Source organism: Moschus berezovskii, chromosome 22 (assembly GCF_049115385.1).
Source record: "Moschus berezovskii isolate FMDL1 chromosome 22, NW_MosBer_1.0, whole genome shotgun sequence".
In the NCBI taxonomy this organism is placed as follows: Eukaryota; Metazoa; Chordata; class Mammalia; order Artiodactyla; family Moschidae; genus Moschus; species Moschus berezovskii.
The window spans coordinates 8,522,348-8,543,599 of NC_142481.1; the positions used below are offsets into that span (position 1 = coordinate 8,522,348).

The 21,252-nt window shown below is 55.5% G+C and overlaps 2 protein-coding genes across 4 annotated transcripts; one reads left to right on the plus strand and one right to left on the minus strand.

The window, feature by feature from the left end:
* Nucleotides 1-1,561: 1,561 nt before the first annotated feature.
* Nucleotides 1,562-15,881, minus strand: LOC129546587 (galactoside 2-alpha-L-fucosyltransferase SEC1). Its single transcript, XM_055411690.2, has 3 exons — nucleotides 15,288-15,881; nucleotides 12,331-12,442; nucleotides 1,562-3,556 (listed from the first exon to the last, which is right to left on the minus strand). The coding sequence occupies exons 2-3, from the start codon at nucleotides 12,410-12,412 to the stop codon at nucleotides 2,532-2,534; spliced, it is 1,107 nt and encodes a 368-aa protein (XP_055267665.1). The 5' UTR covers nucleotides 12,413-12,442; nucleotides 15,288-15,881; the 3' UTR covers nucleotides 1,562-2,531.
* Nucleotides 12,330-19,836, plus strand: NTN5 (netrin 5). 3 transcript variants are annotated; one of them, XM_055411683.2, is made up of 7 exons: nucleotides 12,330-12,678; nucleotides 14,646-15,297; nucleotides 16,578-16,766; nucleotides 17,025-17,174; nucleotides 17,591-17,644; nucleotides 17,848-17,928; nucleotides 18,160-19,373. In XM_055411683.2, the coding sequence occupies exons 2-7, from the start codon at nucleotides 14,667-14,669 to the stop codon at nucleotides 18,549-18,551; spliced, it is 1,497 nt and encodes a 498-aa protein (XP_055267658.1). In that variant the 5' UTR covers nucleotides 12,330-12,678; nucleotides 14,646-14,666; the 3' UTR covers nucleotides 18,552-19,373. The 3 variants fall into 3 exon arrangements, with proteins under 3 accessions (XP_055267658.1, XP_088686258.1, XP_055267659.1); XM_088830132.1 differs by having other exon boundaries at nucleotides 12,343-12,678; nucleotides 19,247-19,836; XM_055411684.2 differs by lacking the exon at nucleotides 12,330-12,678 and having other exon boundaries at nucleotides 14,608-15,297; nucleotides 19,247-19,836.
* Nucleotides 19,837-21,252: the final 1,416 nt, after the last annotated feature.

Consider the following 21,252-nt stretch of genomic DNA (forward strand, 5'->3'; position numbering starts at 1 on the left):
ATGTGACATACGGTTGCCATCCACCTTGGTGCTTGGGCGCCGTCACACTTGACAGAGAGCCAGAAGTCAGGTTTCCGTTTCCTCTATCCTTCCGGCCCGAATCTCTCCCACAGAGTTAACATGGGGAAAAATCCTGGCTCAGGTAAATTGTCCTAAGGGGCTGGCCCTGAGAAAATGGAGGGAAAGGGAGTAAAACCCATCTGACTCTGCGGGGGCAGGGCTGGGAAGGGAGGCTGGGAGCTGGTATGGGTTGAGCTGTGTTGCTACAAAAATCCCTGTACTGTGACTTCCCCGGTGGTGCAGTGGGTAAGAATCCACCTGCCAGTGCAGGGGAGATGGGTTCGATCCCTGGCCCCAGAAGATTCCACTTGCTGTGGGGCCGCTAAGCCTGTGTGCCTAGAGCCTGTGCTCCCCAACAAGAGAAGCCACTGCAGCTAGAGAGGAGCCCCTGCTCGCTGCAACTGGAGCAAGCCCTCACGCAGCAACTGAGAGCCAGTGCCACCAAAAGTAAAAACATTAATAAATTAAAATTCCTGTGTTGGAAGTCCTACCCCCAGAACCTCAGAATGCCATTGTATTTGGAGACAGGATGTTTCCAGATGTGATAAAATTAAAATGAGGTCATTCGGTAGGCCCCAGTTCATTATGACTGCTGTCCTTACAAGAGGAGGAACTCTGGACACACGCATTACACAGGGAGGACGTAAAACCATGTGGGGAGTGGCTGTCTGCAAGCCAAGGGGAGGGGCTGGGAGCAGACCCCCTCACCCAGCTCTGCCGACACCTTAATCTCGGTCTTCAAGCCTCTGGAACTGAGAGATCACGAATGTCTGTGGTGCTCTGCCACCACAGACTCTGCTAGAGTTTGGTAGCGCTAGCAAACTAGTACAGCAGCCTCCAATATGGCCCCAAACAATCCTCACCTCCGGGTATCATGCCCTCGGGTTGGTCCCTCCCACCCTAAATCGGGCTGCTCTGTGAGACAGACTGGGTATGACAGAAGTGACGCTGTGTGACGAGGGGCTTCTCTCTCTGCAAGAATCCAGCTGCCATGTTGTAAGGACACTCAAGCAAGAGATCGACATCAAAGGAATCTGGCCAAGAGCCAGTAACAATTTTCCAACCACGGAAGTCGACCGCAGTCAAGCCTTCAGATGACTGTGGCCCTACCTGACAGCAACTTCCTTGAATATTCCAAACACAACCACTCAGGTAAACCACTCCTCAATTCCTGACCCACAGAAACTGTTGTTATTGTTGTTTAGTCCCTCAGTTTTGCCTGACTCTTTGCGACCCCCTGGACTCTAGCCTGCCAGGCTCCTCTGTCCACAGAGCTCTCCAGGCAAGATTACTGGAGTGAGTTGCCATGCCCTCCTCCAGGGAATCCTCCCGACCCAGGGATCGAACCTGAGTTGGGTGCACTTTACCACTAGCACCACCTGGGAAGCCCCTAAGGAAGTAAACAGGGCCCCTAAATGGCTCTCGGGAGATACAATATTACCAATATATGAACAGAAAGGTGTTCAACCTCACAAGGATGCCAAGAAATGGAAATTCAAATTAAAAAAGGCACTTGGAGAGGGTTTTCAAACAGGAAAGAGATATGACTGAAATGTTTTCGAAGCCAGTGCAGCTGTGTTCAGAGGAAATTTTAAGTGAACCTAAATAATTGTATGTTAATTTTTTAATATCCAAAAAGGAGTAAAAACATTGCTTACACAGAACTTTACACCGAAAACAAGGAAATCGGTATTGTAATCACTTAACCCAACTTTAGTCCACATTAGGGTTCCTCACAGCGGCATGAGCATGAGGTCCTGCGGGCACAGGCACTGCCACGGTGTCAGTCGCCTGCCCACGTGGTGGACTTGGCCATGGCACAGTCTCTGTGGCCCCGCCCCTCCGTGGCCAACCTGCTGCTTCCCTGACGTGCGGACTCGGGGTGTCTTTGCCGCTGTTGGCCAGGCCTGGGGTTGAGTCCTGCCATCTCTGGGAGGCCCTCCCATGCCCTACCCTCACTTCTGGGGACTCCCCCTCCTCACCAAGGTTATCTCCCCGAGATCTTCCCTCTCAAATCCTATTTTCTTTCCCATTCTTTCATGATCTAAGGCCCCATCAAACCCAAAGCCGGAATTCTTTAGCTGCCTCAAACACCCCAGTCGAGGGCAGGAAGAGTTTCATTGCCAAACCCTCCAAGGAGGCAAGTACCAAATATTTGGGCTCCACGCTCCCGGAGCTATAAAGAAGGAGTGGGCAAAAATGTGTGTCCACTGCAAGGCCGTCCAAAGGTCCAGGCCTGCCAATCACAAACCTGTGAGTGGCCAACCCTCACACCTGTTTCCAAGGAACTACATGAACTCGTGTTCTCAGAAGGAGGCTGCGTTAGGTTCGTTTCTCAGGTAGAACACTAAAGCACAGAAAGATTAAGTCACTTGTCCACGGTCACCCAGCTGGGAAGCTGAACAGCCTGGATTTCGACTCGGGCATCCAAGCCTGTTGGGCCTGATGGGGCAGCAGAGACCCGAGCGGGGCTAGGGGTGGCTCTCTCTGGCCTGCTCCAGGTTGGCTGCGATGCCCACCCACTCGGGCAGGAAGGCCGCCTGGGGCTTAAAGATCATGCGGAATCGGGAGCCGGGCAGGGTGAAGTTGGCCAGGTAGACGGTGTTCCCCCCAGTGAGGTAGGCGGCCCAGATGCCGAAGGTGCCCACGGTGATGACGGTGTGGTTACACTGCGTGAGGAGAGCGAAGTCCCTGGCCGGCGATCCCTGCCGGCCGTTGCCTGCAAACACTATGTCCTGGTGGGAGCTGTTGATGTTCCTCCGGCACCAGGCCATGTCGTCGCTGGTGATCACGAAGAGCGGGCTGCGGTGGCGAGCGCGGAACCAGTCCAGGGCCTGCTCCAGGTATCGCCGGTCGGCCACCACGCCCTTCCACACGTTGGGCATAACGTGGACGTAGTCCCCCCGGCGCACGTGGACCCCCACGTAGGTGCTCGGCCGGCTGCCATTCACCCGCAGACCCCGCAGGAAGTGCTGGGCCTCCTCACGCATGTGGGCGTGCAGGGTGAACTCCTGGAGGATCTCGGCGCGGAGGTGGTGGTAGAAGGTCCAGGAGCAGGGGTAGCCGGTGAGGCGCACGTACTCCCCCGGGATGTGGCGGTACTGCTCCTCCATCCAGTCGTTCAGGTGGTAGTTCTGCCAGGGGATGCTCCTGGCCGTGGCGTCGTGCAGGACCGGGAGTGTGATTCGGAAGATGGGGGCCAGCGTGCTGTGCATCTGGGGCGGGATGAAGGCGGCGCGCCCGTTCATCTTGGCCAGGGCGTACAGGGTGGCGTACTCCCCCATTTGGTTCCCCAGGCGCCCTATGGCGTTGATGGTGAACACGCCCCCCCTTGGCAGGTGTCTGGGGAACAAGACCACGCGACCTGCGTAGGCCCAAGGGGTGGGCACCAGGGCCAGGCGCCGGTGGCAGTGGAAAACAGTGGACACCCCAAGGATGACAAAGAGGAAGCAGACGGTGGACGAGGAAGGGCAGGTGGCCCAGAATCTCGCGGCGGCTGCGGGGAGGAGAGATGATTTAATTCAGGACGGGGGGCTGGGCTGGCACGAGCTCCTTCGTCACCCCCCAAACCAGTCACTCTTGCGCCCACTCAGCCCATCTGGGCGTGTCCAATGGCCTCCTCCATGGAGGTTTTAGAGCACAGACCCTGAACCCCTCCTACCTGGGTTTAAATCTCAGCTCAGCCTTTATAAGCTGTGTGACTTTACTCACATTACTCCCCCTCTCTGAATCCCAGTTTCCTTGCCCGTTAAAAGGTGTGACTGGTACTTCCCTGGGAGCTCAGTGGTTAAGACTCTGCCTTTCAAAGCAGGGGATGCAAGTTTGATCCCTGGTCAGGGAATAAGACCCCACGTGCTTCGTGATGTGACCAAAAAAAAAAAAAAAAAGGGTGGAGGGGATGACCAAGTTGAACCATTTGAAAGTGCCAACATTCAGCCGTATTTTTTCCTACACAGTCCTTTCTTATGGTTCAACCTAACAGAACTACTTCAGTTATAAGACTTTTAGGACAGTGCTTAGCACACAGCAGGCACTCTGTAAGTCTTGGAAGATAAAGACTTCTGGATTATTTCCTGCATGTAAACCTGAGCGCTCACGATCTATTAAGGCTACACAGTGCAGAGGCTCAGAGCGCAGACTCGGACCCCAGACAGCCCAGGTTCCCGTGCACACTCCGCCTCCTTCTGGTGCGCAGCCCGGAGCCTGTTCTTTAACTCCTGGAGCTCAGTCTTCTCCATAAAATGGGGTTAACCAAGCGCCCGCATGAAGGGTGTTTCTGTAAGGCCCCCTGCATGGTAAGTGCTCCCTGCTTCTGTCAGTGGATGTGGTGGATTCAAGCCGTCTACTGTGAAGAAAGCTGATCGCCGAAGAATCGATGCTTTTGAACTGTGGTGTTGGAGAAGACTCTTGAGAGTCCCTTATACTGCAAGGAGATCCAACCAGTCCATTCTAAAGGAGATCAATCCTGGATGTTCATTGGAGGGACTGATGCTAAAGCTGAAACTCCAATACTTTGGCCACCTCATGAGACGAGTTGACTCACTGGAAAAGACTCTGATGCTGGGAAAGGTTGGGGGCGGGAGGAGAAGGGGACGACGGAGAATGAGATGGCTGGATGGCATCACCGACTCTGTGGACATGAGTTTGAGTGTACTCCGGGAGTTGGTGATGGACAGGGAGGCCTGGCGTGCTGTGATTCATGGGGTCGCGGAGAGTCGGACACGACTGAGCGACTGAACTGAACTGAACTGAACTGACAGATGCCTTGGCGCCCTTTCCCCGGACTCAGGGCGGGGCCTGTGACGGGCCTTGGCCAATCAAATATGGCGGAAGTGACGTTGCACCATTTCTCTTTTTTCTGACCGTGCCATACAGCTTGTGGGATCTTAGTTCCCTGACCAGGGATCAAACCTGTGCCCCCTGCAGTGGAAGTTCGGAGTCTTAACCTCTGGACCACGGGGTAAGACCCATAAAGAATGAATTTTTTGCTGGGGGAGGGTGCCATTTCTGGACCAGGACTTAACGGTCTGCTTCAGTTCAGTTCAGTCTCTCAGTCGTGTCCGACTGTTTGCGACCCCATGAATCGCAGCACACTAGGCTTCCCTGTCCATCACCAACTCCCGGAGTTCACCCAAACTCATGTGCATCTAGTTGGTGATGCCATCCAGCCATCTCATCCTCTGTCGTCCCCTTCCTACCTCCTGCTTCTGTAACATTCTCTCTGCCCAGCCACCTCAAGATGTGTGCTGCTGCTGCAGCTAAGTCGCTTCAGTCGTGTCCGACTCTGTGCGACCCTATAGACGGCAGCCCACCAGGCTCCGCCGTTCCTGGGATTCTCCAGGCAAGAACACTGGAGTGGGTTGCCATTTCCTTCTCCAATTCATGAAAGTGAAAAGTGAAAGTGAAGTCAGTCAGTTGTGTCCGACTCTTTGCGACCCCATGGAAGGCAGTCTACCAGGCTCCTCCATCCATGGGATTTTCCAGGCAAGAGTCCTGCAGTGGGTTGCAAGCTGCCTAGGTTTAGCTTTTATATTAGGTCTCTGATGAGCCCTTCTTTTTTGTAGGTAACCACTTTACTGAGACAATATTCCAATACCATACAATTCCCCCATATAAAGTGTAAAATAGCTTTTAGTATATTCGCAGAGTTGGGCAAGCATCACAATTACTTTTAGAAAAATGTTATCACCCCGAAATGAAACCCTGCACCCCTTAGCCATCCCCACCCCCAATCTTCCCCTGCTCTCGGCCTCCTGCCAGCGAATCCCCTTCCTGCCTCAGCGGATTTACCTACTCTGCACATTGCATGTAAATGAGTCACACACTGAGGGCCTCTTTGTGACTGGCCTCCTGCACTCTGCCATGTTTCCCAGGCTCATCCATGTGGCAGCATGTGTTAGTCTGTCACTAATTTCTGATGTTCCCCTACATGGTTCTGTCTCCTTTTATTTATCAGTTCATGAGTTCCTAGACATCTGGGTTGTTTTCCTTCTGGGGCTATCAGGAATAACACTGCTATGAACATGCATGTCCAAATCCTTGTGTGGACCTCAGTTTTCATTTCCCTCGGGGATTTACCTGACAGTAGAATTGCTGGGTCATGTGGTAACTAACTCTGTGTTTAATAGTTTCAGGAACTGCAGCCTGGTTTCCGAGCAGCTGCCGTATTTTCCATTCCCACCAGCAGCGTGTGAGGGCTCTGATTCCTCCACATCCTTGCCAACACTCGCCACTGTCTGTCTTTTTGACCACAGTGGGAGTGCCATGCTAGCTCAGTGAAGCCTACACTTTTGAGCTCACCCAGGTCCCTGGCAGTTCCTGCCCCGACTCCACGGCTCTGACTGACTCCATGAACCTCAACTTCCCCCTCTGTAATGGGGTGGATGATCCCTTAATCAGAGGTTGCTTCTTTTTCAGGCCCTCTCTCCCCTCACGCTCCCCTGGGCTCCGAGAAGCAGTCTGTTCACAGTGGGTCTTCAGTGTGTCCTGACCCTCTATGTCCCCTTCCCTTCTCTGCTCCCCTGACCAGCCATGCGTGGGCTCCCTCTGGCCAGGAGACCTTCAAGGCCCCTACAGCCCTGGATTGCGTGGCCTTCATTCTTCCTCATCTGGCTTCCATCTAACCCCCTCCAGGCTCCCCATCTGTCCCTCCACCCGTCCCCTTAAATGTCAGGGCTCTGTGGGCCTCGCCTCCACTCTCCACCTCCTCTTCCTCCTATATTCCAGGGTCCCTCACTTTATTAATCTGACCCCTTTGGGAAATATGAACACTCTCAGGCTCTCCTCAAAGATCTCCCATTCAGTGTGGGTTCCCAGTGAGGTCAGCTGGCTCTTACCACATGAAGACTAAATATACGTCACGTTCCCTCCCCCGAGGTGTACAGGAAATGCCTTGCTCACTGCTTTGATTTCTAAAAAGCCAATTACATCTGTCCCTGAGCCCCTCTGCTCTCTGGACTGGTGAAGTGTGAAGGGAACTGAAAGTCGCTCCGTCGTGTCCGACTCTTTGTGACCCCATGAACGATACAGTCCATGGAATTCTCAAGACCAGAATACTGGAGTAGGTAGCCTATCTCTTCTCCAGCGGATCTTCCCAACCCAGGAATCGAACCGGGGTCTCCTGAATCGCAGGCGGATTCTTTACCAGCTGAGCTATACTCTGTCCCAGTCCATACCACAGCCTGCCCATCTTGGGCCCTGCCTGGAGTCCTGTACAGGGGTTGAGGGGGGGTGGCAGGGAGCGGGGGAAGGACTTGAGCCTCTGGCCAGCTCACCCAGCTCAGTCAGAGCCCCAAGCAGGTCCCAAACCAGCAGGCAAGCTGGGCAGGGACTGGAGCCAGGACTAGTAGGGAGGAGAAACCATCTCAGGACAGAGGGAGCCCCCACTCAGGGCCACCTGCACTGCACGCGACCCATGCAACTGCACAGGCCCCTGCTCTGCTCCAGTCATCTAGAGACCCTCCATGGACGCCAGCAAGGCAGCCGGTTTCATTTGCCCTGGGCTCTGCCAATCAGGGGACTCAGGCGGTAAAGAATCTGCCTGCAATGCAGGAGACAAAGGTTCGATCCCTGGGTCGAGAAGATCCCCTGGAGAAGGGAATGGCAACCGACTCTGGTACTCTTGCTTGGGAAATCCCATGTACAGAGGAGCCTGGCGGGCTAAAACCGATGGGGTCGCAGAGTCGGACACGACTGAGCGACTAACATTGCTAGTCAGGTAGGTAGCCAATCTGGCTGCTACGTCTTTGAGTAGCTCCCTCTCCTGGTCGCTCATCAGCCTACACAGTTGAAAAGCCACAGGAAATAGTGAATCAAAGCTGATGAAGCCCAGGGCTGGCTTCACAGCTTACATTCCAGTCCACAATTCCTTACGATCACTTTTATGAAGATTGGAGGTGAACCCCAACTTGAGTTGAACTCATCTGGAGACAAAATTTTAACCAATGTGAGGCTATTCATAGACTTATTTTGGAGTGAATGCCCATTTGTTCTGCTTGTAGAAACAATTTGATACGGTGAAGTCTAACGGTTCTATGAAGACCTACAAGACCTTCTAGAACTAACACCAAAAAAGATGTCCTTTTCATTATAGGGCACTGGAATGCAAAAGTAGGAAGTCAAGAGACACCTGGAGTAACAGGCAAATTTGGTCTTGGAGTACAGAAAGAAACAGGGCAAAGGCTAATAGAGTTCTGCCAAGAAAACACACTGGTCAGAGCAAACACCCGCTTCCAACAACACAAGATAAGACTCTCCACATGGACATCACCAGATGGTCAACACCGAAATCAGATTGATTATATTCTTTGCAGCCAAAGATGGAGAAGCTCTATACAGTCAGCAAAAACAAGACCGGGAGCTGACTGTGGCTCCGATCATGAACTCCTTATTGCCAAATTCAGACTGAAATTGAAGAAAGTGTGGAAAACCACTAGACCATTCAGGTATGACCTAAATCAAATCCCTAATAGTTATACAGTGGAAGTGAGAAATAGATTTAAGGGACTAGATCTGATTCACAGAGTGCCTGATGAACTATGGACAGAGGTTCGTGACATTGTACAAGGACAAGGATCAAGACCATCCCCAAGAAAAAGAAATGCAAAAAGGCAAAATGGCTGTCTGAGGAGGCCTTACAAATAGCTGAGCAAAGAAGAGAAGCAAAAGGCAAAGGAGAAAAGGAAAGATATATCAATCTGAATGCAGAGTTCCAAAGAATACCAAGAAGAGATAAGAAAGCCTTCCTCAGGGATCAATGCAAAGAAGTAGAGGAAAACAATTGAATGGGAAAGACTAGAGATCTCTTCAAGAAAATCAGAGATACCAAGGGAACATTTCAGGCAAAGATGGGCTCAATAAAGGACAGAAATGGTATGGACCCAACAGAAGCAGAAGAGATTAAGAAGAGGTGGCAAGAATACACAGAACTATACAAAAAAGATCTCCACGACCCAGATAAGCACGATGGTGTGATCACTCACTTACAGCCAGACATCCTGGAATGTGAAGTTAAGTGGGCCTAAGGAAGCATCACTATAAACAAAGCTAGCGGAGGTGACAGAATTCCAGTTGAGCTATTTCAAATCCTAAAAGATAATGCTGTGAAAGTGCTGCACTCAATATGTCAGCAAATTTGGAAAACTCAGCAGTGGCCACAGGACTGGAAAAGGTCAGTTTTCATTCCACTCCCAAAGCTCAAACTACCACACAATGGCACTCATCTCACACGCTAGTAATGCTCAAAATTCTCCAAGCCAGGCTTCAATAAAACGTGAACTGTGAAATTCCAGATGTTCAAGCTGGTTTTAGAAAAGGCAGAGGAACCAGAGATCAAATTGCCAACATCAGCTGAATCCTTGAAAAAGCAAGAGAGTTCCAGAAAAAACATCTATTTCTGCTTTATTGACTATTCCAAAGCCTTTGACTGTGTGGATCACAATAAACTGTGGAAAATTCTGAAAGAGATGGGAATAGCAGACCACTTGACCTGCCTCTTGAGAAATCTATATGCAGGTCAGGAAGCAACAGTTCGAACTGGACATGGAACAACAGACTGGTTTCAAATAGGAAAAGGAGTATGTCAAGGCTATATATCATCACCCTGCTTATTTAACTTATATGCAGAGTTCATCATGAGAAACGCTGGGCTGGATGAAGCACTAGCTGGAATCAAGACTGCCAGGAGAAATATCAATAACCTCCGATATGTAGATGATACCACCCTTATGGCAGAAAGCGAAGAAGAACTAGAGAGCCTCTTGTTGAAAGTGAAAGAGGAGAGTGAAAAAGTGGGTTTAAAGCTCAACATTTAGAAAACTAAGATCATGCATCCTGTCCCATCACTTCATGGCAAACAGATGGGAAAACAGTGGCAGATTTTATTTTGGGGGGCTCCAAAATCACTGCAAATGGTGACTGCAGCCATGAAATTAAAAGACCCCTACTCCTTAGAAGAAAAGTTATGACCAACCTAGACAGCATATTAAAAAGCAGAGACACTACTTTGTCAACCAAGGTCCAGTTAGTCAAGGCTACGCTTTCTCCTATAGTCATGTATGGATGTGAGAGTTGAACTATATAGAAAGCTGAGCGCCAAAGAATTGATGCTTTTGAACTGTGGTGTTGGAGAAGACTCTTGAGAGTCCCTTGGATTGCAAGGAGATCCAACCAGTCCATCCTAAAGGAAATTAGTCCTGAATATTCATTGGAAGGACTTATACTGAAGTTGAAACTCCAATGCTTTGGCCACCTGATACGAAGAACTGACTCATTGGAAAAGACCCTGATGCTGAGAAAGACTGAGGAGGGAGGAGAAGGGGACAACAGACGGTGAGATGGTTTGATGGCATCGCCAACTCAATGGACATGGGTTTGGATGGACTCCGGGAGATGGTGAAGAACAGGGAGGCCTGGTGTGCTGCAGTCCATGGGGTGGACACGACTGAGTGACTGAAATGAACTGATGGGATGCTGCCCAGACCTCACTGAGGGGTGTATAACCCCATGGTGTTATCAAAACAGGTTCTGCAGCATGTCTGGTCCACAGAGTTTCAGATATTAGACTGTATGCTTATCTTCACTCATTTGGTCCTCATGATCTCCCATGAAGAAGGTACATTTTCATGCCGATTTAACAGGAAAGGAAACTACCGCACAGAAAGGTTAAGAAACTTGCTTTGGGTCACACAGCTAGGAAAGAGGTGAAGCCTGGATTTGAAACCAGTGTGGTTCAGGAATCTGGGATCCCGAGTACTGTCTTGAGTTTTTCTACTCTGCCCTGAGAAAGGGATACTCAGAGGCACACTCTCAGTGCAGTTGTTGCCGAGTCGTGTCTGAGTCTTTGTGACCTCATGGGCTGTAGCCCACCAGGCTTCTCTGTCCACGGGATTTCCCAGGCAAGAATACTGGAGTGGGTTGCCATTTCCTTCTCCAGATATCTTCCCAACCCAGGGGTCGAACCTGCATCTCCTGCATTGGCAGGCGGATTTTTCATTGGCTCCTTTAGAGATGATCATCACCTCAGGAAGCTCAGGTTATTAAAAGCAAAAGTGAGAAAGCAAGCTTTGGGAACATTCCGTTCCATTCCGTCGCTCAGTCGTGCCCGACTCTTTGTGACCCCGTGGACTGCAGGCTACCAGGCTTCTCCATCTATGGGATTCTCCAGGCAAGAATACCGGAGTGGGTTACCGTTTCCTTCTCCAGAGGATCTTCCTGACCCAGGGATCGAACCCGGGTCTCCCGCATTGGAGGCAGATGCTTTAACCTCTGAGCCACCAGGAAATTTCTAATTTCTGCACAAGTTAGCCTGCCCCTCATGCCACCTGCCCTGGATCCCATATGTCCCCTTCTGATCTGGGGGTGTCTCTTTTTCTGGCAGCTAACCCAGGGATGGGGGAGCCTGGTGGGCTGCCGTCTATGGGGTCGCAGAGTTGGACACGACTGAAGTGACTTAGCAGCAGCAGCAGCAACCCCTCCTCACAGCTTACATTCAAATCCTATGTTCCCATCCTGCCTCCGCCGCCGTGCGGGTCACCCAGAACCAAGCACAGACTGCCTCGGCTGCGCCCTCCCGCCGGAACAGTGGGTCCCCAAACCCCACAGGCCCACGCTGTGGCACAGTCACTGCACTCAAGGCCACAGTAGCAAATATGATGCCCCATCATCCCGAGATGCCTGCCCTTCTCAGTGGGAAGTGATAAAAAATGTTATCTTTCCAGTCAAAACCATTCGGGTATGTAATACAGTTGAGGGCAACATTTGTACAAAAATCTCACCCCTGAAGTTTGGAGGCCTCATAGTGAACTGGTCATGGGGAAGGCCGCTTTGAGCTCTGAACCCCTGGGGGATCCCCGATTTCTCCCTCCAGCCGCTAGAACCACCGAGGTCCCAGGCATTCATTTCTCCCCCACCCCTACACCACCAACTCAGAAAGCGGTCCAAGTCTTTGGGTTTCCAGGTGGCTGGTGTGACCCTTCAAAGGGCACTGACTTCTAGGGCTTGAAAGCGCCTGACCTTCATGCTCAGTTAACCCACAGCTGGCAGAAGGTTCCAGAGGGCAGGAGGGGCTGGCGTGGGGTCCCACCTCGGCGTGAGAGGCCCTAACACCGCCCCCAACCCCAGCAGGTCTACTCTTCCTGATCACAGCCACCACCACATGGCGGGGCTGAGCCCCAGCCTGCCCGCCCTTAGGAGCAGTGGGGCAGGGGCTGGGTGTGAGTGGAGAGCAGACCCCAGACCCGGAGAGGCCATCTGGCTGCTGTCCCCTCCTACCTGTCTTGAGCTTCCTGGGCCAGCCTACTCGGGGATGTCCAGCTGCGGGCCGCTGCAGGGTGACGGCTCTCACGTCCCACATTGTCCCGGGTGGCGTGGCTGCCAGGGGTCCCTGCGGGGAGAGCGTGGCTGCCTTGGCGAGGGGACTGGGGCGGGGTGGGGGGGCGGGGGTGGTGTTGGATTCTTAGGCTCTGCTCTGAGCTCCCGCCCAGAACCCCCACTAGCCCGGGGCCTGAGAACAGCCACTCCGCACTCACTCCCCGGAGCCCACGCTGGCCGCCAAGCTCCTGCGGGAGAGAAGGACGTGTGAGCAGCTAGCTGCAGAGGACCACCTCTTCCAGGGCACAGGTTTGGACAACGGCAGGGTAAAGGGTCGGGCGGGTGCCAAAGAAACCAGGCAAGAGCTTGGGTCCCAGAGGGACCCCACACTGCCCAGGCGAGGGGCCTGACTCTGGATCTGGTGGGAACACAGCTAGTCTCTGCTCCTTAAATGGGACGGGGGGTCAGGGTGGGCTACGGTTCCCACAAGGGGCAGGGACTGGGGGCCGGACATCTGGGCTCCCCAGTGGCAGGGGCTGGCTTCTCGATCCCCCAGGAACACCGGGGGACTCAACCCGTTTGCCTGGCGTACTAAGGCCAGAAAGCAGTGCCCCTTGAACCACCCACACGAGAGAGGAGAGGTGGGAGATGGGGTGAGCGCCTTAACAAGGCAGATCCCAGGGGACCAGGGCAAATGCCCCGCGCCAGAGCTCAAAATGGCGCCAGGCTCCTCCTCGGGAGGGGTGGAGGCCATGGCAGTCATCTGGGGCGGGGGAGGCGGTCTGCGCACAGGGCGTCTGCAGTGGGGACCCTGGGGGCAGTGAAATCAGGCTGGGGGGCATGTGACCCCAATGCACCTACTTGTGCCTCACAGACTCCCAGCGGGGACCCACACCCAGGTCCAGACTGACCTAGGGGCCTGGACAGTGGGGCCCAGAAGGGGCTCAAGGCCCCCAGACCTGAGGGAGCTCTCCAATGGGGGCTGCCAGCCCTGGACGGGGAGAGGGGACCATTCCAGCACCAAGTCCTTCCTTGGTCGTGCCTTCCCAGGCCTGGACTTCCGGCCCCTGCGGATGCCCTGGTCTGTAGCCCTGCCCTGTCCCGCCCCTCTCTCTCCTCCCTTGGCACTCACCACCCCCAACGTCTGTTCCCCCTTCTGCTCTGGGGACTTTACAGCCGGTGGGGAATGTGGGGGCTCTGATTCCTGGACCCTGAGGCCTAGGAGGGCAGTGGGAGCCGGGTGGGCTGAGACTATCAGGAAGTCCTCAGAAACGCGAGCACACGGGGCCTCCCATCCCAAGTGGGACACCGGGGCTTGACCTTCTCAGCCCCACAGGCATTCCACACCAGCCTCCCAGCCCAGGCTTCCAGCCCCCAGGCATCCCCACCGGTGTCCCTAGCACTGCATCTGGGTGAGAAAGGGTTAAGGGTGGGTGGAGGCTGGGGGTGGGTGACAGGGAGGCCTGGTTGTTTGGTGATAATCCCCCTCCGTGCCCTGGGTGTGGAGAACGAGGTTAGGGCCCCATGTGGGAAAGGGGCCTCCCCTCTGATCCCCGATCCCCGTGGGCCTGCCTCCTGCTTCTGATCCCCTGGCCCAGCACCCCTGCTCTCCCCCCAGGTCAGGCCTGTTGCACTGCCCGCTCTCCTCCGGCTCTGCAGGTGTCTCCAAGGTCCCGGCCCCCAGGCTCCCGGGGACCCACTCCCCCAACACCCTCTGGACTCGTTTCACGGCCGCCATCTTTCTGGGCCTCGTGGTCCCCCCTTGCGTCCTCCTCGCCCCTCCTGGTTCCTCCCCCTGCCTGGCCCTTGCCCTACGCTTGCCTCGGCCCCTCTCCTTCCATCTGTCTGCGCCCCTATCTGTCCCTGTCTCCGTTGCTTTGTCACTGAGTGTTCATCTGTCTGTAACTCCGTCTGCCCCGCCTTGCTCCCCCTTCTCCCCCTTGTCCTTGCTCAAAGTTTCCCCGTCTGTCCTCATCCCCACCCTCTCCCCAAGGCCCCCTGCCCCTCAACACTGACTGATAGCACCGGGGTGTTAAGCTACAGATTAGTTCAGGCAAAATTCTCGATTTTGCTTGCGTTCTTTCCCCTTTGGCTTATGTAAACAGTAATTCTCCCCAGATGGAACTATTTTCCTCGCTCAGAAGCAGCCGGCAGAGGTCTGGGGCAGGGCTGGGGGTGGAATGCCGGGGTTCCTCAGGGAGCCTGGAGAGCGGGGTGGAGGCTGACCTCGGGGGGCAGCCCGAGGCCTCCAGCCTGGCCACTCCTCTCCTCCGCAGGTACTTGCCTCTGCTGGAACCATGCCTGTGACCTTTGCCCTCTGGCTCCTCCTGAGCCAGGCCAGCGCGGACCCGTGTTACCACCCCGGGGGCCGCCCACGCTTCTGCCTCCCACCCGTGACCCAGCTGGCTGGCATGGCCGCCTCCTGTCCCCAGGCCTGCGGCCCCTCCCCAGGCGCGGACCTCGGCCCACGGGCCCCCTGCAATGGCAGTCTGACCCTGGGCCTGGGGGGCCCTTTCCTCCTGTCGTCTGTCAGCCTGCGCTTCTGCACCCCAGGACCCCCAGCCCTGGTCCTGTCTGCCGCCTGGGCCACCGGAGGGCCCTGGAGGTCACTGTGGCGCAGGCCCGCCTGGCCGGGGGCATTGGGAGGGCCCGAGAGGGTGACCTTCCGGGTCCCAGCGGGCCCGAAGGCCAGCGTGGTGGCCAGTCACCTCCGCCTGGAGCTTGGGGGCCGGGGGGGGCTGGCAGCCGCAGGCGTGAGAGGCCGCTGCCAGTGCCACGGCCACGCGGCCCGCTGCGCTGCCCGCGACCAGCCACCCCGCTGCCGCTGCCGCCACCACACCACCGGCCCGGGCTGTGAGAGCTGCCGGCCATCCCACCGCGACTGGCCCTGGCGGCCCGCCACACCCCGACACCCTCACCCTTGCCTGCGTGAGTCCTGGGCCCGCCCCGACTCGCCCTGATCCGGAGCTGGGCCCTGGTCCGGCAGCCGGCCGTGCCCCTGAGGGCAGGAGGCTCTCTCCTTCCCCAGAGCTGCCGGCCGCCTGCTTCTCCCCACACTGTCGTCCGGCAGCACCTCTCCTGGCTCCCCTGACTCTGCCCCGCCACCTCTGCTGCTTCCATGCCCACCAGGGGGCTCCAGCCTCTCAGTGACACCTGATCATGGTGACGGTGATGTGGAGGACACTTTCTGAGCCCCCGCCCAGGGCCTGGCTTGGCGCAGGCGCTCAGGTGGTATTTAGTGAGAGGCTGCAGAAAAACAGAGCAGCTGGATGTTTTTGGACTCATCAAATCAACTGCGGTGGGGGAAGTTTTTATTCATTAGACACATTTTTATCCAGCACCTACTATGTGCCGGGCAGGGATTGCATCAGGCCCATTTTACAGATGAGGAGACTGAGGCTAGAGCTGGGAAGTTCTGTGCGCAAGGACACGCAGTCAGCAGGTGGCAGGGCTGGAATGTGAGCTCAGGAGGATAAGCCCAAGGGTCCTGGCTTGTCCCGAACGTGCTGTCACACTAGATGTTCTAGGGCAGCAGATGGGGGCACGGCCTCAGGAGCCTGCCAGACTGCCTGGGTTCAAATCCCAGCTCGTTGGCTTCCTGGCTGTGTGACCCCCCCAACTAGTGACCAAACCTCTCTGTGTCTCCATTTCCTCACCTGTAAAGTGAGGAAAACAACTTCCTCTACAGGCTGCGGTAGAAATTCAAATCACAAATATATATAAGGTCCTTAGAATGCAGCCCGATACACGACCTAGCACATTTTTAAATGTTTCCCCAGTAATTCAAATAAGTGGTAAGGTTTGAGAGTCACTGCCTTTGAAATCTGATCAATGCTCCCCAGCAAAACGTACATGGTAGGTGGTCCTCCTGCGAGAAAGTAAATACTAGAAATATCATCTTATAGCAAAGGAGTCTGAGCTGCAAAAAGGAGACATTACTTGCCCACAGAAAAAGTGAGACACTCCCACGCAGGGGTCTGACTCTGTGGCCCACGCCCAGAGTTGCCACTCTTTACACCCTTCGTGTTCATCAGTTCCTTCGGCCTCACCCAGCTCCAGTCCAGAGTAAAGATAAGAATGAAGGGCTTTGGGGACCCACACTCACCCGGGGAACCCCAGGCAGTCTCTCTCCTAAGGGCAGTGGCGGGAAAGCTGGAAAGGGGAACAGAATGGCAGCCTGAGGCGCCCTCACTCCATCCTGTTCCCAGCCTGCTCCTGCAACCAGCACGCGCGACGCTGCAGGTTCAACTCTGAGCTGTTCAGGCTGTCGGGTGGCCGAAGTGGGGGCGTTTGTGAGCGGTGCCGCCACCACACAGCTGGGCGGCACTGCCACTACTGCCAGCCAGGGTTCTGGAGGGATCCCAGCCAGCCCATCAACAGCCGCAAGGCCTGCAGGGGTGAGTGCAGCCTGAAGCCCCGCCTAGAGGGAAAGGTGGCAGGCAGGTCTGAGGGAGGAGGGGCTGGGGGCCGGATCTATGGGGTCTGAGGGTGGAGGGGCCCGGGGACCAGGAGACCAGGATCCGTGGGAGGAGGAGCTGGGGCCCGGACTACTGGGTCTGAGGGTGGAGGGGACAGGGAATTCCAGCCTCCCCAGTCTTGGGGAGGAAGAGGCTGGGAGCCCGCACCCCACCACCCCAGCTCCTCTCCTCCTGCAGCCTGCCAGTGCCATCCTATTGGGGCGACAGGCGGTGCCTGCAACCAGACCAGTGGGCAGTGCTCCTGCAAGTTAGGGGTCACTGGCCTGACCTGCAACCGCTGTGGTCCCGGCTATCAGCAGAGCCGCTCCCCCAGAATGCCCTGCCAGCGTAAGTCCTGGGGGCGGGGCCCCGAGTCCCAAATGGGGTGGGAAGGAGACAGCCAGACCTCCAGGCGGGAAGAGGGGTGAGGACCAGGTTCCTGGGAGATGGAAGCTAGAGACTGGAAGCCGGACTCTGCGGCTTTGGGGAGGTGAGACTGAAGTCCAGTCTCTCACCCTGTGGAGGAAGAGGCTAAGAGCCTGGATTCCTGGGTCTGACAGAGGTCTTAAGACCGGGACTCCTGAGTCCAGAAAGTGGCAAGGGACCAGAACTCCAGGTCCTGGGGGATAAAGACAAAGTGTGCTTCCACTCTTGGGCCTCAAAGGAACAGACTTTATGGGGTCTGGATGCCTGGTTTCCTTGGGGGCAGTGGGGTGCTGGTGGGAGGTGCTAAGAGGCCCTACCTCTCCTCTGCTCTCTCACAGGAATCCTAGAGGCGACAACCACCCTTGCTACTACCCCTCATGCTTATAGCTCGGGTAAGACAGGCCGGCCTACAAATCCCTGGTAGCAAGAAGGATCGGGGATGGGGTGATTGGGCCACCAGGTGGGGATCCAGGGGTGGTCCACTGAGCGCAGTCCCAAGGGTTGAGGCACCCCAGCTGTCCATCCAGACGGATTGTGGGGGATGGGCAGGGGCAGCATGCTATAGTCCAGGCCTCAGGAGCCCAACCCTCCCCAGACCCTCAGTGTCGAAACTACTGCAATACCTCAGACACCAGGATACACATGGGCCTCCGGAAGTACTGTCAGCAGGACTATGGTGAGTGCCGGGGAGAACAAGGGCCTGCGGGCACGCAGGGGCTCTGATCTGCCTCCAAGCCACTCTCTTCTCTGGCCTTCACTTTCCCCATCTTACGTGGGAAGGGGTGCTGAACTCTAAAGGGCCTTTCCTGACCTAGAACCTAATGGGACAATGGGCAGAAGAGGGAGTGGGGAGGGTTACTCCCTACTTTCCTAGGTCTCCTCTCTCCCCATGTTCTTGGTCTTGCAGAGTTTCACAACCTCCTTCAGCCTGACGCCCCCGAGTGGGGGAGGTGGCCTCCTGAGGATGGAAGGAGAAAGGCACACTGGCTGAATGGAGGGGACCCTTGCGCTGTCCTGTCTGTCACAGGTCCTCCGCCCTCCTTCAGGGCTGTAGCCCCATTCCCACAGACTCCCCCACAGCTTCCTAATCCACCAGTCCACACCAGCCCCCTGAGTCCAGGGCCTATGACCTCAAACCTCTTGAACACTCGAGTTCAGCCCAGCCCCAGTAACTCCCCCCAATGGTACAGGATCCCAGACCTCCCCTCCCTGAGGCTCACCATCTGGCCAGTAGTATCCTTGAACTCCAAATGTGGAGGCTTCTCCCCCCACCTCCCACGGGGCTCTTCTAGCCCATAGACCCAGCTTGCCCACTAGAGCGCTGCTCCCAACAGATCTCATCTCACCCGCTTAGAGGGGACACTTCTCTGAATCACCACTAGTAAGACCTTGACCCTGGGCTTCCAAGGACTGACCTCCTTCTGGCCCTCAAATTAATCCTAGATGCAGATCCCTCCTAGGGCAATATGTCTGTTTTCCAGGGGCTCTGTGTGCTCCTAATACTTTCTGACTCTCTGGCATTAGAGACCTGGACCTGTTTTTCTGCCTTGTTCCAGCCCCACCCACTGCAGGGTCCCGGGAGACCTCTAACCTTTAAGTCATTCCTATACCTGCTGTTTCCAATACGATCTCAAAAGCATCCCTGGTGGTGCTTGCATATTTCCTGGTGGGCACCTGGGTTCCTGGCCCAGCCTGACCTCCACTCCAGAGGGACCGCCCACACACCCCTCCCCTTCACAATCACAATCCTGAGACCCAACCGTACCCTCCAAACGCCCCGCCCTCCTTGCTTTGACCAGCGTCCTCAGAAAGACCTCACTCCTCATAGCACAGGGCCTGTCACCCTCAAAGCTTCAAGGTCTCTTCTTCCTGATGCGATTCTGGAAGCCCACTCTTGCGTCCCAGGCCCCTCCCCACCAAGGTTAACCTCACGAGGCCCTCAGGCTACCACCCCCCCTCCCCCGGCCCAGGCCTGACCTCCTCCCTTCCCGCAGTGCTCCACGCGCAGGTGCTGGCGTCCGAGGCCGCAGACACGACATGGCAGCGGCTGGCCGTGCGCGTGCTGGCCGTGTACAAGCAGCGAGCGCGGCCCGTGCGCCGTGGCAGCCAGGCCGCCTGGGTGCCCCAAGCCGATCTGACGTGCGGATGCTTGCGCCTGCGCCCCGCCAACCACTACCTGCTGCTGGGCAGCACGGCTGGCGGCCCAGATCCTACACGCCTCGTCCTCGACCGCCACGGCCTCGCGCTGCCCTGGAGGCCGCGCTGGGCCCGGCCGCTGCGGCGGCTGCAGCAGGAAGAGCGCGCCGGGGGGTGCCGCGGCCTGCGGCCTTCAACCCCAAGCCCCGAACCCAGGCTCTAGAGCCGAAGCCCCGCGGCCTCCAATGCCGTCGAAGGAACTAGAAGCAAGCACGGGAGGCGCCTTTTACCTCGACTCTGAGGCGTCCCTGAGCGAGCCAATCAGAAGCCGCGGAGCGCCAGACGTCACTGGCGTGCGCCAGCACCCAGGAGTCAGGAAGGCCTTAACTAAAGGCGATGGAACTCCTGGGCTGTGTCTCGGACACTTGACCTTTGCCTTATGGAGCAAGTCCCCTCAATAAAGTCTCAACTCTTGAGGAATCTCGGCTCCACACCACTGATATGCGCTGGGAGAGTCTAGGAGGGGCAAATGAAGAAGGCCATGAGGAATGTCGTGAAATCAAACATGGCTACAGAGGCTAGTCAGCGTTGTGTTGCTTAACCATTGGCTAAAGCCGGTGGAAGGGAGGGTGGCTAGAAAAGGCGGGAAACACACCTGAGGAAAGCACAGCAGTGTCGGATTTCCAGAAAGTTCCGAGTTAAGAAATACTTCATTCCTAATGGCCCCAGGATGGTCTTTGAGTGACTATCTGAGAGGGTTCTGTTGGGTCCACCCAGTCTTGAACCACAGGCTAAATCCTTTCCTGAGGGAATAGCCAATTGGGAGCCACAGAGCAGTCTGATTTCATTTGGTGCTAAGCAGAATTGGATTCCACCCAGCAGTTGGGTACCTACAGACCAGAGTGTTTGTTGCTCAGTCATGCTGACTCTTTGTGATCCTATGTATTGTAGCCTGCCAGGCTCCTCTGTCCATGGGATTCTCCAGACAAGAATATTGGAGTGGGTAGCCCTTCCCTTCAGGGGATCTTTCCCACCCAGGGATCAAACCTGGGCCTTCTGCATTGCAGGCAGATTCTTTACCAGTCTGAGCCACCAGGGAAGCCCCAACAGGCCAGGGGGGTGGGGTTAAAAAAAGCAGGAAGTAGTAAGTACTATGGAATGAAAGGTCATGGGGCTTATGCTTTTTCATGTCACCTTGGCCTCTGAACCCATAATGAAGGGCAAAATTTCAAATTTGAGTGACCTTTGTAGGAGAGACAGTGAGTATTTTGAGGGAATCTCAGACAAAGAGATATGACTTAAGGTTCATTGGGGCCTAGAGAGCAACCTATTCTTTCCCTGAGAGAAAAAGCAGGCCTAAGCCAATGGGGATTCTGGCTGCACCATGATGTCATTGGGTGCTAGGCAGAGAGAACAGGCTCTCCCACCAGTGCTCCTTAGGTATGCTCCTGAGGAGGCTGAGAAAGGCAGAAAATAGCCTGCAGGAGGTGACTGTTAGATCCCCAAGCTACCAGTACAATCCTGTATATGGGGAGGCTTGCCTTTGGCCTCCAACAGGGCCCTGGCTATGGGCATATCTGAAGCAGGAGTTAGGAATCTTTAAGGGGTTTTAGAAGGAAATGACAACCCACCTATTCTTCTATAAAGAATCCCATGGACTGGGGAGCCTGCTGGGCTTCCGTCTATGGGGCTGCAGAGTCGGACATGACTGAAGCGACTTAGCAGCAGCAGCAGGTGGCACTAGTGGTAAAGAACCCACCTACCAATGCAGGAGACATAAGAGACAAGGGTTCAGTTCCTGGTTTGGGAAGACTCCCTGGAGGAGGCATGACCACCCACTCCAGTTCTTGCTTGGAGAATCACA

What these genes read in the sequence shown, in the direction of transcription:
- LOC129546587 (XM_055411690.2), bottom strand. Translation starts at nt 12,412, where the DNA reads ATGTGGGACGTGAGAGCCGTCACCCTGCAGCGGCCCGCAGCTGGACAT. An exon ending in GCCCAGGAAGCTCAAGACAG is followed by an intron (nt 3,557 to 12,330) that starts GTAGGAGGGGAC and finishes TCCTCCCCGCAG; the next exon opens with CCGCCGCGAGATTCTGGGCC.
- NTN5 (XM_055411683.2), top strand. Translation starts at nt 14,667, where the DNA reads ATGCCTGTGACCTTTGCCCTCTGGCTCCTCCTGAGCCAGGCCAGCGCG. An exon ending in CCCCAGAATGCCCTGCCAGC is followed by an intron (nt 17,175 to 17,590) that starts GTAAGTCCTGGG and finishes GCTCTCTCACAG; the next exon opens with GAATCCTAGAGGCGACAACC. An exon ending in GTACTGTCAGCAGGACTATG is followed by an intron (nt 17,929 to 18,159) that starts GTGAGTGCCGGG and finishes TTGGTCTTGCAG; the next exon opens with AGTTTCACAACCTCCTTCAG.